This window comes from Candoia aspera, chromosome 1 (genome assembly GCF_035149785.1).
Source record: "Candoia aspera isolate rCanAsp1 chromosome 1, rCanAsp1.hap2, whole genome shotgun sequence".
Classification (NCBI taxonomy): Eukaryota; Metazoa; Chordata; class Lepidosauria; order Squamata; family Boidae; genus Candoia; species Candoia aspera.
Window position 1 is genome coordinate 166,273,314 of NC_086153.1, and position 14,683 is coordinate 166,287,996.

At 36.7% G+C, this 14,683-nt stretch overlaps 1 protein-coding gene across 1 annotated transcript; it reads left to right on the top strand.

Annotated features, from left to right (window-relative positions):
* The first annotated feature begins 873 nt into the window (after positions 1-873).
* HTR2A (5-hydroxytryptamine receptor 2A) lies at positions 874-11,128 on the top strand. Its single transcript, XM_063291553.1, has 3 exons — positions 874-1,309; positions 6,836-7,036; positions 10,167-11,128. Exons 1-3 carry the CDS (start codon positions 910-912, stop codon positions 10,964-10,966), a joined length of 1,401 nt encoding a protein of 466 aa, XP_063147623.1. The 5' UTR covers positions 874-909; the 3' UTR covers positions 10,967-11,128.
* Positions 11,129-14,683: the final 3,555 nt, after the last annotated feature.

Here is a 14,683-nt window from a genome sequence, read left to right on the forward strand (position 1 = left end):
AATGCCTAACACCGATACATGCAAAACTGCAACATGTTTAAAAAAAACAATCCAGCTCTGTTCAGTCTTTCCTCCTTCTGCCTTTGCCATTTATGTAACATCAAAATAATGTGAGGTCTTACAAAGCAAGAGGGCAAAAGAGAACCACCCCCATTTCTGCCAGAAACCCTTTCAAACCCTTTGTGGATACTTCTTTCCTTCTGGCATTGTAATTTTTTGGGATGATTATCCAGAGGTTATTCTTCTGACATGGTTCACCTTCAGGAGAAAAACAGACACAGGGAGGTGTAAGTGGAGCAGCTGCAAATAGCAAAGAAGATTTAACAGGCAAGGAAGTACTATTGTTGTAAGGGGGAAACTGAGTCTACAGAATGCATTTGATTCATGCAGACTGGAACTAAAGAACATCACATTAGCAAATACAAAGAAGGATAAAATAAATTAAGGCGCAGCGTTAATCTAATTTAAGGGATTTCTCAAATATATTGTAAGTTTACTTTTTATAGCATTTTCAGAATGGTAGCATTAAATAACTTCCGTGATGGGACAAAATAATAATTGCAACCAGTTATTAAAATGTTTTAAAGTTGCCAATTGCAAATATGAATAATATGTTTTGGGGAAAGATTGCTATGGCTGAAAAAGTTGGAGGTGGGTAGACTGTTTTTCCTTTCCTTAACATTTGACATTTCAAAATTGATTGTAGTCTTTCAGCAAGATTTATTGTATATAGTAACATCAGATTATATATGAAATTGAAAATGATAGTCATCTGAATGATTGTCAGTTTTCTTTGCAAAAATTTATTTCCATTTTTGCACTAATAACCAATATAGAGTTTAATGTTAACAAAACAGCTTCAATTTGCATTTTTATGGTATATCCTCACCAGTTTCAGAATTTTTAGAAATGGATATTTTTTCTGAAGAAGAATGCTTTGTGAACCTAACAGCAAATTCCCTACTACAATTAAGCCAAGCCAGAAAATTCAACAGAAGTGTACTTACATCTGAAGAAATTAACAAGTCTTGTTTATGCAATGTGACTGCAGACTTTGAACATGCAATGAACTGTTCTTGTGAAGGGACTCCATCATTATTTCCTATTCTTCATGAGAAAAACTGGCCTGCTCTGCTAACAATTATTGTGATTATTATAACCATTTTTGGAAATATTCTTGTCATCGTGGCTGTCTCACTAGAAAAAAAGCTGCATAATGCCACAAACTATTTCCTGATGTCACTTGCAATAACTGATATGCTCTTGGGTTTTCTTGTCATGCCAGTATCAATGCTAACCATATTATATGGTGAGTACCATTAACAGTCTTTAAAACTCAGTGTACTTTAATGTAACTACTGTGCAGACTCAATGAAAACAGATGAATCTCAGGTCTTCAAAAAAGTGAGAATTGTGAACTAGAAGGTATGAATGTCTGAAAGCTTCATTCTGCATGATGCTTTCAGTGTCTTTTGAAATAAGAGAGCATTGTTGATTACAAATGTCTCCACTCTGTCCTCACTCTGTTGCCTGAGAACTCTGGGAGTCGTAGTTCCAATGTATCCAAAAAGTTCTAGGTTGTCAAATCTGTGCACAATTTGTTTTTGTTTTTTTAAAAAAATCAAATATTTTTATTGAGGTTAAAGATCAGTACATTACTGTACATTTTAAACATGTGCAACAGCTATTGCATTTACTATTCAGATTTCATAGCTGAATAATTAAGACTGAGGAATCATTAAAATTTGGAATAGACTGAGAATGGGAATGTAGGGTCCCGGGACCCTACATCTCATCACTGTTTGGGGCTCATCCTTTAGGAGAAAATATGTGAAGATGAGAATGTCCTCATAGTTATGAATTAAAATAAATGAATGTTGTATATTTAAAAAACAGCTAACTATTAACAAATTAGTGAAATTAGGTATATCATTATGAAACTGGTTGTGCACAGATACGTGTGACACCATTTTTAAATGTTATCACTAATATGGATAGCCTGGTGAAAAAGTCATGTATTGCAAGTTTTAAAAGTTTATTGCCTAATCATGATCCATTTTTCAAAGAGTTCCTCGGTACATACCGGATGCGAACGTAACCTTGAAATAAAATATTAGGAGTATTAACAATCATTTTCACAAGTATTATAAATCCAGGTACTTGAGGCAGAATGTAGTGATGAGGCTGCTGGCTGAAGCATCCTTTAGCGATCAGGTCGTATTGACCTTCCAGGAAATCTGTCAGCTGGCTGGCTGTAATCAGCTGGACTTCATGGTTTTTGTAAGGCTGCAGATGGATTAGGAACTAATATTTGAAGGAAGGCTTTTCTGCAGGATTAGGTCCCCAAGATTTAAGATCTAAAGGAGGACCACCATCAATGCCTGATGGCTGGGAGAGATATCCTATGTGGAGGCCATCAGGGTTCTTCAGTAGGAAGAGTGGAATATAAATAATATTGGAAACTACTAATAATATGATTATGTAAAACTGCCCTTACATTTGTAGACTAGTTTGGGCTATATCACACTGTCTTCCAAAAGAATATTTATTTTCTGAAACAGCATAGTGCAGTGAGGATTTGTGCTCCTACAGTTAAAGTTCTCTGGTCAGTATTATAGCTATATATAATGTTCTTCAGAGACAGGCAAGAAGGATGTTTTTGAAAGTCCTATGGACACGTATCTTTGCCTTTATTTTAAGAGAAATATAATGTCTGGTTTGTGTGATGCTGTGCCTCCCACTCTAAGAAGATAGCTGCAGGGTTATTGCTGAAAGGGGGAAGAAGAGTTTATGCCGTTTTTTCCTACCTTTCCTGTGAAGTAACTACTGAAAGCATTGTAAAGATAAATGTCTTTAGAATGTACATCTGTGTATCTGTGTTTGTCCAAACATGTATAAAGTCTCTCTCTCTCTGTCCATATGGACACCAACAAGGCACACATACATACACATCTGTCAGCACTCACAAGATGTCCTGAAATACAGTGCTGGAGAATGACACAAAGCAATAAATTATGAATCGCTTTTGAAACTGGGTATCTGGGATAAGGAATCTCAGAGCTTTGGAACTTCTAGTCAGGTGTTTGCGCAGCAAACCACACCTGTGTTGAATGACAGCATCTCTAACAGTGGATAGCAAGAACACTTATTTGGATACCCCATACATCAAGTTAAAATTAAAAGTGGGATTTGGTGCTTGTGTTTACTAAACACTGCATTTGCAGATCATGTGTAGGGAATGTACAAAAATTTAAGTGCACATTCATGTCTTCCCTGATCTGTTTATCATGCGGGTTCTCAGCCAACAACATGGTTTCAACTGCATACAAAAGTACATATAGATTCACACCCCTAACCAATAGATTTCTAACCTCAGCAAAAGCATTCCTTGTACATTTATCTAGAAATACAGTAAACAACCAAAGGGAAAACATCTAATCATGCCTTACTCCATGCTCAGTGAACCACTTGCTAAGCTTTCATTTATTTTCAAGCATGCTTTATTTCCATCATAGAGCACTCTTAACACATTCAGCAACCAACTTTCAACTCCATATGTGTGCAAAGCATTCCATAACCACTCAGCATTCATTTATTGTCATCACTTCCTTTGTATTGTCATCTATACATTAATCTATTGTATCCTTCATACCCTTACTTCAAATCAATATTAGTGCAAAACATTCCAAAATTCAGGTGTATTCACATTATGATACACTTTTCCTAAATTAACAAATGTAGAATAAACTTTTTTTTTCACATCCATATATTTCTCAGTAACCTGCTGAAGAGCAAAAATATGGCCTTCACAAACCCTGCCTGGCCTAAAGCTACATTATACTTCTCACATTTTGCTCATTTACATCTTTCAGACCAGAATTCTACTAACACTTCTCCAGGTACACTTAACAAAATAATCTCCCTGTCGTTTGGCACTTGTTTTTTATACATTTCCCATTGTATAAGCAGAATAATAGCAATGGTCAGGCACCTCACACTTGTTAAACAAGCTGCTCAGCTACTTCATAAGCAAACTACATTGATACTTTAATATTTCTCCAGTTACATCATCTACACCTATAGCATTACCATTTTTTAACAGTCTCACAGCATTTCAGACTCCCTTTTCATTATTTTTTTCTTGAACACTAACATTTATACATTCTTTTCAGTTTCTGTCTTCAACAGTCACCATCATTCCCATTCACAATATTACTTTCAGCATTCCACTACTTCAGTTGCATTCCAAATAATTTTATCACTCTTATTTTTAGTTCTGTTCAATCTACTGTAGGTTCCTTGTTCAGGTTTTTCATCTTTTTCTAAAACATGTTTAAAATTTCTATCAAATCATTCTGCATTTTCTCTGCCTCTTTTAATTTTAACTGTTCCTTATTCTGTTTCACAACATTCTTTGCAACTTTTTCTCTATAAACATTTTAGTCCTCATTCTTGTTTATTGCAGCAATCATGCTCTTACATGCAATTTTTCTGATCCACAGCCTTTTTCACTATCATTTTACCAAGCGCCCTTTTTCATATGTTCCATTAGAGTACACACACTTCTGTGGCACTCTGTAACACAATTCTTTTATTCAAAGCAGGTTCCACATCCTCTTTTCTTACTTCCACTTCCATTAAATCTGTTGGGAGATTAATCTATCTTCTAATGCTTTTCATACAGGAGTTATACTTTCTCTTCCTACTGCCATTCTACTTTTACCCACATTTCTTTCACTTATTTCGTTTTTCTTCCTTATCTGTTTGTTCCCAAGATATACTCTTGACACAACAAAAAGAGTCTGTCCCACACTCAGAACTTCTCATCAACCTTGTATCCTTTATAATTTCCTCAGTCTTTCATCATAAACAATCAACTGAATTTTAGATTTATACGTATATCTCTGCCATGTGCATATATGTGTTTATTCTCAAACCACATCATCAAAACAAACAGCCTTTATTCTAAGCAAGGACTCACCATGCTGCTTCATTTGGGGATGATCCAATCAGTTCTTTTGCACCCCTTCATCTTTCTCCCACCAGTCCATTCCAGTTACCTCGCAGAATAGCTTCTCCCCCTGAATTACATTCATTCAGAATGTTGCACAATTTCCCCCCAAACTCACCTTTGGTTCATCTATTACAGTAACATTATTCACAGCTGTCACCAATCTATCAGTTCCTACTTTCATACATATCTATGTATGTATAATGTATAATAACAGTTTATACTTTCTGATAGATATTTTAGCCCTTTCATTCATAAGAAAACCTACACCTTCCATTCCCAGCATGTATTCATCAACTCCACTTAACAAAGTCAGGCCACCTTCATTCAGATGTATTGTATCCTTTCCTTTTCTCTTGGTTTCACAGACATAACATTTCTTTTTCATTTAATTTCATTAATTCATGCTGTTTAACATTTTCTCCTCTTACATTTCAAACCTTAATCTTCCATATGCTATGGTTATCACGAGGTTGGTCCACCCATCATGGCTTTGGTCAATTGAGGCTTTCATATATTGTTTTTTAATAAGATAGGGATGAAGATTAAGCTACTAGTATTTATTTTAATCAAATTGAATTTCTGGATCCCTTTTCCAAGTTCCCCATTTCAGTTGCTAAGGCACTTCTCTGCCTAGAAGTTGGATGTATCTGTCCAGGCCCACTTAAGTCTCTGCTGGTTGAAGTACTGGTGTAAGCAGATCTTTGTGGGAGAATCTTTAGCCCAATTAGCATGGACAGATAGACACCAGTATCTCTGGAAGAAACAAATAGCGGCTGAACTGGCACACTTGGATGCTCTTCCAACAATGGTACTGTCAGGAAGATGTAATGGTATTCCCTACCAAGACGGTCTATGTATCTGCTCAGATTCTAAAACTGAGACAGTAGCCAGTGTACTTCTGAAATGCCTCGTCCTTGGAGGTTACAGCTGGTCTCCCTTCTAATTAGAAACTGCGTAGATCAATTTCACATGGCACTTGTGCACTACCTTCTAAATGATCAGGACCAGGAAGTTTCCAGAATGGTAGCCAAATTTCATGCCATTGCAATAAAAGTCACAACCTACTGGATGTAAAGATACTCTAGATATTTTTAGTCTCAGGTTTGAACAGTTTTTTTTAAGTTGGATGTTGTATACTTAATGTTTCTCTTTTTCTGGTCTATGACAGTATATTTTTCAAATTAAAATTAAAATTGAATATAATATAGCATGGTGGTGGAATGGTAGCAGTGATGGCTCTAGAGAAAAAGAAGGCCTAAATATTTATCATCAACAATGTTCATTGGACTTGGTACTGGTACCATCCCTTCCAATTTTATCCTTCCTTAAAGTGATTTTCACTGGACTATCCTAAAATCAAAAAGAGAGAAATTAAAAAGTACATAAATACATTTACAATTATTTAGAATGTGATATCACCACTGGATGGGATTTGGTCCTTCCCCACCCCACCCCACCCAGATTTAGGGAGGTTAAGTTGCAAAATATATGATTTAAGCCCAGAGATGGAAGTGGGGGAGTACCAAAGAAATTGTATCACTGAAAAGTGGCAGATCTGCTGCCATATATCAGCCTCAGTGAGAGCTAGAAAACTCTGCTGGCTTCAGAAATGGATATGGGATCTACTGAGAGCCTGCAGGAATCAGCAGGACACAGGTTGCCCATGTTTGTTCTATTCTTGCTTTACCTGATTTTTTAAAAACTGTAGATGGGATGAGATAAAAGGTAAGTAACAGAAAATACCACATTTCACATGATCATTAAATATAGATATAGCTTTCTAACTGCTGTGCAGTTAATAACAGCTCTCCTTGATTACAGAATATAGATGGCCACTGCCCAGGAGTGTCTGTGCCATGTGGATTTATTTAGATGTGCTTTTCTCCACTGCCTCCATCATGCATCTCTGTGCCATATCTCTGGATCGCTATATTGCCATACAAAACCCTATTCATCATAGCCGGTTTAACTCCAGAACAAAGGCCTTGGCAAAAATTGTTGTTGTTTGGACGGTATCAGTAGGTGAGTAGACCAATCTTTATGTGCTATGCTTTCATCACAGATTTCTACTTTCAGTAAAATTATATGTGCAAGGCGTCCTTCTCCCAACATCTCTCCAAAGCTATGCATTTCCCCTGGGGCCTTTTGATCTCTTCGACTGATGTCATATTTGCTATTGTATTTTTCATGGCTTCTTCTTCTTCTTCTTCTTCTTCTTCTTCTTCTTCTTATTATTATTATTATTATTATTATTATTATTATTATTATTATTATTCCCATTTGGACAATCAAAAATACCTCCCACCCAGAGTCCCTCTGATGGGAGGAGATGGGTGGTGACAAATTTGATGAATGAATGAATGAATAAAACTTTCACCTTCTTGCCACCCCAGGATAGTTCAATTTGAACTAAATTGTCTGCAATTTACATTGATTTTTCCAAAGGGTGTGGTTTAAAAGCACATATGCTACTACTGCAGTTCCATTTTAATTCAGATGGAGCCTTCCCTTCAAAATATACTTGCTCATAAAGTGAAGTGCAAATCTGAATAGATACAAAACAATTTATCAGCAAAGTGCTTTATAAATTCACCACAGTGTGGTAGCCTTGGGATAATAACAACTCTTCACATGAAATCACACTGCTCGCAGTAGTAAGTCAAGTCTGCTGTATGGGACAATGGCTGGAACATGAAAGACCCATTTCCTGGTCAGTTAAAAATATGGGAGTCTTCCCATTGCTTTCTGCTGTTAGTCTATGGTTAACCATAACCATCAAGGAAGGCCAGAGACAACAAATTTCTTTATTGGGAACGATGTCTTCTGTAGTTAGTGTAGTATCCCTTCACAATACTCAAGGGCACAAGGAAACCAGTAGTAATACGAGGAGAAAAAGAGGGTTAATTGCAGTGGTGTAACACGGAGAGAAAATTGCACTAGCTGTCCATTACTTAGTTATGTTTTCTTAAAGATACAGTTTTGTGTGTTTGAACTGGCATGTGTGTTAGTGCAGAGTATTAGAACACTCTCTTTTTCTCCAGCTGTGTCCTGCAGAGATAGCACTGTATTCTTTTGCCACATATAGAATGCATGGAGATAAAATATGCTGTAGAACCAAAATAGCACAAAAGACCAGGCATTTATCATTCACAACAGACATCATTAACTGTGGATGAAATATGTATGGCTTGAACATACTGAAGGCAAGCTTTGCTCTGTTATTGCTGGAGGGAGTGTTAAAAGAAAGCTTTTGAAAGAAAGTAAGGAACAGAATAAACAATTGAATTTTAAAAAATTGCAATTTGGCATTGCTCACCCCCACACCCCAAAGTGCTCATAATCCTTATGTAGATGAAATAGAGCAATCTCAATTGAGTTTGCTGATGGGGAGACATTATCTTCTTCCTTCCAGTGATCCCAAATACATTAAATCACTGGGGAAGGAGGGGATGTCTCAAAGTGTACATATGTTGGTAAACATATATGTGTGGGTTCCCTAAGCTATACCAGCATCATTTCTGTATTCTGTATGAGAGAGTATTAGGGCAACAATATAGTACAGGTAGTCCTCGCTTGATGATGGTAATTGGGACCAGCAATTCCATCGCTAAGCAACATGATTGTAAAGCACAATGTCACATGACTGCACTGACTTATGATGGCAGTTGCAGCAGTTCCAGTTGCCATTGTTAGGTAAATTCCACATGGTCTCAGTGACCTCTGGTCACATAATCACCATTTGTGACCTTCTGCCAGCTTCCCCATTGACTTTACTTGTGGGAAGCCGGCAGTGAAGGTCACAAATGGCGATCATGTGACATGGGATGCTGTGACCATCATAACTGCAAGCCAACTGTCAAGCACCCAGAACATGATCACATGACCACGGGGATGCTGCAATGGCTGCAACTACAAGGAAGGGTTGTAAGTCCCCTCGTTCAGCGCCATTGTAACTTTGGTCGCTGAACAAGGCCTACCTGTATCTGAAAGTCTGCTGCTGTGTCAGTATTGTGCTATTACACAGCTTTACTCTTAAAGGAATTTTGGAAGTAGCTCTGTTACTATGTTGTTTTGTTTTTTGCATGTTAAAACTTACTGCTTGTTAGGAAGCCACTGTAATGGGCAAAGAAACATAATGAAAATATTAACTGCTTTTCTTTGTGGAGTTAGTGCTCCTTCTTTCCTTTAGCATTTGAAGGGGCATCTGCTTTTTAAAAGAATTAAATATGCTTCCTTCCTCTGCTATGGCTTGATAGGGATACTGTTGCTTCAGTAGAGAAAGGTCTGCACACAGGGAGTAACTATTGAGGATACTGGACTGCCATAATTCCTGTTTCTTCAAAGAGGAAGGAAGGAATTACTAGGGATGTACATCAGATTTCACTGAAGCCCAAACAGATTGACTCAAATAGATGAAGAAGCTGTCAAAACTGAAGTAGGGTTTCTTGTAAGCCAACCATATCAAAAAGAGAACCATTTTAAGCTGTGTTAGTCCATTCAACTTGCAAAATAAAAAACTCAGCTGCAGGGTTGGGGCAGGGGGAGACAGCAATGCCGGGTTCCCCTAGACCTAGCTCAAAACCTTATCCATTCTACCATGCTGTTGCAGATTTTGCCTTCCAGTTTCATCCAATTCTATCCTGAAATAGTTACAATCAATTTCTTAAAAAAAATACACATAACAACACCACAGGTATGACTAACCCTGTCCAACAGGAAAATCTTATCGTTGTGTCTTGTTTTTATATAAAAGCTAATGAGGGATATGAACATTCAAATTTCTGAACTGAAATTCTAATATATAAAATTGGTGTCGCTGGGGACTTCTGAATTCAGCAATTTGTTCGAGTGGTTTTCCAATCTATCCTTGCAGAGTTTGCACAGCCCTTATAGCCGCTACCAAAGGCAAAAGCTTTAACTTCTATTTGTAAAGTGGCACTCTGTTTTTAGCTTGTGCTGAATGGTTGTGTTGAAGCTGCAAACTTCAAGGAAGCAACATTCACCCTTTGCAAGGATGACCTGATTCTCATTTCCAGGAATGTTATCAGGAACCAGTTGGGCACCCACTGTGATACACCACAGAATGACATATTTTTAAAAATGAAAATGACTGCACTTAACTTTCCTCTTTTTTTTTAAACCAAACATATAGGTATTTCACTGCCAATTCCTATATTTGGACTCCATGATGATTCCAAAGTTCTCAAGAATGGAAGTTGTGTCCTTGTGGATGAGAATTTTGTTTTAATAGGTTCCTTGGTAGCATTTTTTGTTCCACTTCTTATCATGGTGATCACCTATTTTTTAACTATAAAATCCCTTCAGAAAGAAGCCATGTTATGCATGAATGATCTTGATTCAAAAGCTAAGTTTGGTTCATTCAGTTTTTCCCCTCAAAGTTCTCTTTCTTTGGATAAACTTTTCCAGCACTCTCTGAACAAAAAACTAGGAACTTTTAGGAGGAGAAAGATGCAATCAATAAGTAATGAACAGAAAGCATCCAAGGTACTTGGAATTGTCTTTTTCCTGTTTGTGATAATGTGGTGTCCTTTTTTCATCACCAATGTGATGGCAGTCTTTTGCAAGGAAGCATGCAACGAAGATGTAATTGAGGATCTGCTTAACATTTTTGTTTGGATTGGCTACCTTTCTTCAGCAGTCAATCCACTTGTATACACATTATTCAGTAAAACCTACCGATCTGCTTTTTTACGGTATATCCAATGTCGCTACAAAGAGGAAAAGAAACCACTGCAGTTGTTCTTAGTGAACACTGTCCCTGCTGTAGTGTACAAGTCACATCAGCTTCAGTTAACACAAATGAAATGCTTTAAAAAGGAATCTAAGCTGATGGCTAAAGACTATTCTTCAGAGACAACTGATACACATAATCTGGATGAAACTTTAAAGAGCAAAGCTGACAACATGAATGAAAAAGTTAGCTGCTTGTGACTCTGGTATAGGACTGTTTTCTTTAACTATGTATATTCTGGAAGCTGGAGAAAGCTGAACTGGAAAAATAGTGTGCAACTTTGTTGGAAATTTGCAGAATCCTAGACAATGCTTCACTAACAAAGACTTGTCTCACTCTCTTCTGGGTGCTGGAAACAGTTGCTTAGGAATCAATCAATATTTTCTTACAGTCGCAGATCAGCATTACAAATAAAATACAGATTTATATAAATATGGATAAAAATGCATTAAAATAAAACAAAACTTGATAATATTAATGGTGGGATCGTCAGTGGGCAATCAAAGTCTGCCTAATTTTACAGACAGTACAGTATAACAGAATTAAGCCATGTTCAAAGAAACTGAATCATACTGATCAGATAACAACAAATGTACATTAAAAAGATCAGAATTTCCTGGGTATTTTATCAAATAGGGAGTTATAAAATGGGTCCGTGAGTCCTTATAGAAGGTACAATATAGCGGGACATGAGCAGTAGTTTCAATAGCCGCTTGTCCACAGGGGCACAATCTCAGCTCATATGGAACTTTTTGGTATTGGCCCTCCAAAACTGCTTAGGAATGTGCAGGAATATGAATGCAGCTATCTCCTATCGGTGACTCATTAAAGTCACTCATTGCAACTGTTTCCAGGAGCATGCCGGTGCCTGTCTGAAGTTGCAGATAGATTCCAGTAATCCTCACTTAACAATGATAATTGGGACTGGAATTTTTGTTCCTAAGTGACGTGGTTGTAAAGCGCAATGTCACATGACCACGCCATTGAGCAATGGAAATTCCGGCACTTCCAGTTGCTGTCATTAAGTGAATCACTGTGGGTCCTTAAGCAAGGATATCATATGGTCTCCATTTGCAACCTCCTGCCAGCTTCCCCATTGACTTTGCTTGTAGAAAGCCACAATCACATGACCGTTGGGGATGCTGCACCGATGTAAGTACAAGGACTGACCATAAGTACCCCTTGTTCAATGCCATTGTAAGTTTGAATACTCGCTGAACAAGTGGTCATTAAGTGAGGATCACCTGTGCAAGTAGCCCTCATTTAGTGACTACCTCAGACAGTGACTGTTCGCCATTATGATGGTGATGAAAAAGTAACTTTGTAACCAAGGCCCACATTTATGACCTTTGCAGCTTCTCTCTTTCAGTCATGTGTTCACCCTTACAGTCAGTTAGTATGCATTGCCTTGTGTAAAATTGTAAGCACAGTCACGGTCATGTGTGATTTTTCATTTAGTGACCACTTTGCTTAACAAACGAGTTGACAGTTCCCTATAGCAGTTGTTAAACAAGAATTTACCCGTATTGCATTCACACTTCCACATATTTCAAAGTATCTCCTCCCAATCAAATCTGAAGCATTGTACATTCCTAATAAGCATACATATAATTTTATCAAACAAAAGGAATAGAACTAAATTTAGACTTATTAAAGATCACAGTGACTTTACTGATTTATTACTATTGGAAATAGAAATTCATCCATAGCTATCATAATATAACTACAAATCAATAATGAAGAAGCATTTTTTAAGCCTAGTTTCCCATAGCAACTACTTTCTCTTTGAGAAATCTGAGTCCTGTAAAAATGCAGGTCTATAAATCAAGGGCAGCCATGGGCACCCCATGGGCATCAAGAGCACTGTGATACCCCAAATAGCATTTACTGAACCCTCAGGTCTAGCAAGATTTCAGGTAAGAATGCTGATATAGGGCATAAATCTGTTTTCTCACATGAGATTTTGAGAGTGAGAACAATACAATGTAAAATTTTGATTTTATTATATCAAACAAATATGTTATTGTATCAAACTAATTAACAGAAAAAGTTTTAGGAAGATATTACAGTAAAAGTAATCATGAAATATAATGTTATAAACAGAAGTCAAACAAATCTGACCATAAAAGATGTTTTCCTTGCCTTTTTGTTGAAAAGAAAATTTAATTCAAATGTTGACAAATAGAAAATATTCAGGGTCCATTGCTCCAAATTAAGTATAGATTTAAATGTCTTCCTCAGAACTGACACAAAATGACCTTGTAAGAAGTTACACCCTAAATGGATGGATTACTTGCTCTTTTTAAACTGGCATTGTCTCATAATATAAGCTTTGCATAGATAAAAGTATCAGGATTATACCTGTGATCCAATATTTTCCACATGTATTGTGCAGCATTAAGTGCATGGATTAAAACTGATTGAGGCACTAACAGGGATCCCAATACTTTGCGCAGATTTCACAGGGGACAAATAATAAATCTCAAATTGATCCCAAAGATGAGCTGAATTTTGACATCCTTTATTCCAGTCAGCGACCAAAGGTATGATCAAAGAGGAGCCTTAAAGTGCAAAATTCTACCTTCCTCCCAAATAAAAGGAAAGTAAAAATAGTACTTTAATAAAATGGTTAAAATCTCAGATTTCTACTCATATCCTGTTAATTTGTTTAAAACAATGTGATGGAATAAACAGAGGAAGGCCTCTCAAAATGTATTTCAATTAAATCCATCTTCATTTTCTTTCTATCTATATCTATATCTATCTATCTATCTATCTATCTATCTCAGATAAATTACAAAGGAGCTCTATGCAACTTGCTCAGATCTTTTTCAATTGCCTCAAAATAGGATAATGCAAATATTTTTAAAAATTCAAATTTTTAGTTGAGGAAGCTTCCTTCAAATTACTGTACCATAATAAACAAAGGAATCAGAACACAATCTAAGCCCTCTGTTCTTATCAAAATTATTTTTATGATCTAGTGGCATCAAGTCTGATTTACTCCAATTTATAGAATAACCAGACAAGACACAAAGTAATATAGCAATGAAATTGGATCCAGAATACTCATTTTTGTCTATTAAATATAAAATACCATCTGCATATAGTAGAATCTTATGCTCTACCCCCCTCCCTTCCTGCTATAATTCCACTAAGGTTCTCAGAATCTCTAATCATAAACGCAAAAGGTTCTAAAGCCAAATTTAAAAGGAGGGGAATAAAGGCTCCCACCCTGGTGTGTACGTCAACATAATTTAAACAGTTAACATAATTTATTTTCATTCAACATGTAAGACTGAAGATGCCCAGTGCCTGAAAAGCTGACTCTTGTCCAGATGGGCTTCTATGAATGACAATGGAGCAAAAATGAGGACTGCTCTTTGGTGTATATTCTGTATTGGATACTCCAGGCAGCTAAAAGCTAGTTAGTGTAAATGAAAAGGAAAATTAAATTGCTGTGTGATTTGAGAATTTACCTTTTTGAAAGTCAGTATTTCTGGCATTCTTCTGTAAGAATGGAAGTACTAGCATTTATGTTTATCTCAAAAAACTTCAAAGGATGAATCCTGACATCGTTATATTTAAATTCCTGTGTCTACAGCATTAGTGCTAACAATTACTGTGGTATATATCTGTTATTCCCTGACATCTGAACTGCTCAGCAGTGGGAGCTCTGCTTTCCCTCATTCATGATTACATTCTGTAAGAGCACAAAACAGCACTGCAAGCTCATCGTGACCTCCCTTCTTTACTCCGCCTTATTAGTTTTGCCTTTTGGTATTTGCTCTGCTCAAGGAACCTGATCTGGAATTATTTAACTTGTCTGAGAGGGAATGGGAGTAGGTGAATGATACAACAGATTTTAGGAACATCTTGGTGTTACATGTAACCCATGCACATATTCTGAACAAGAG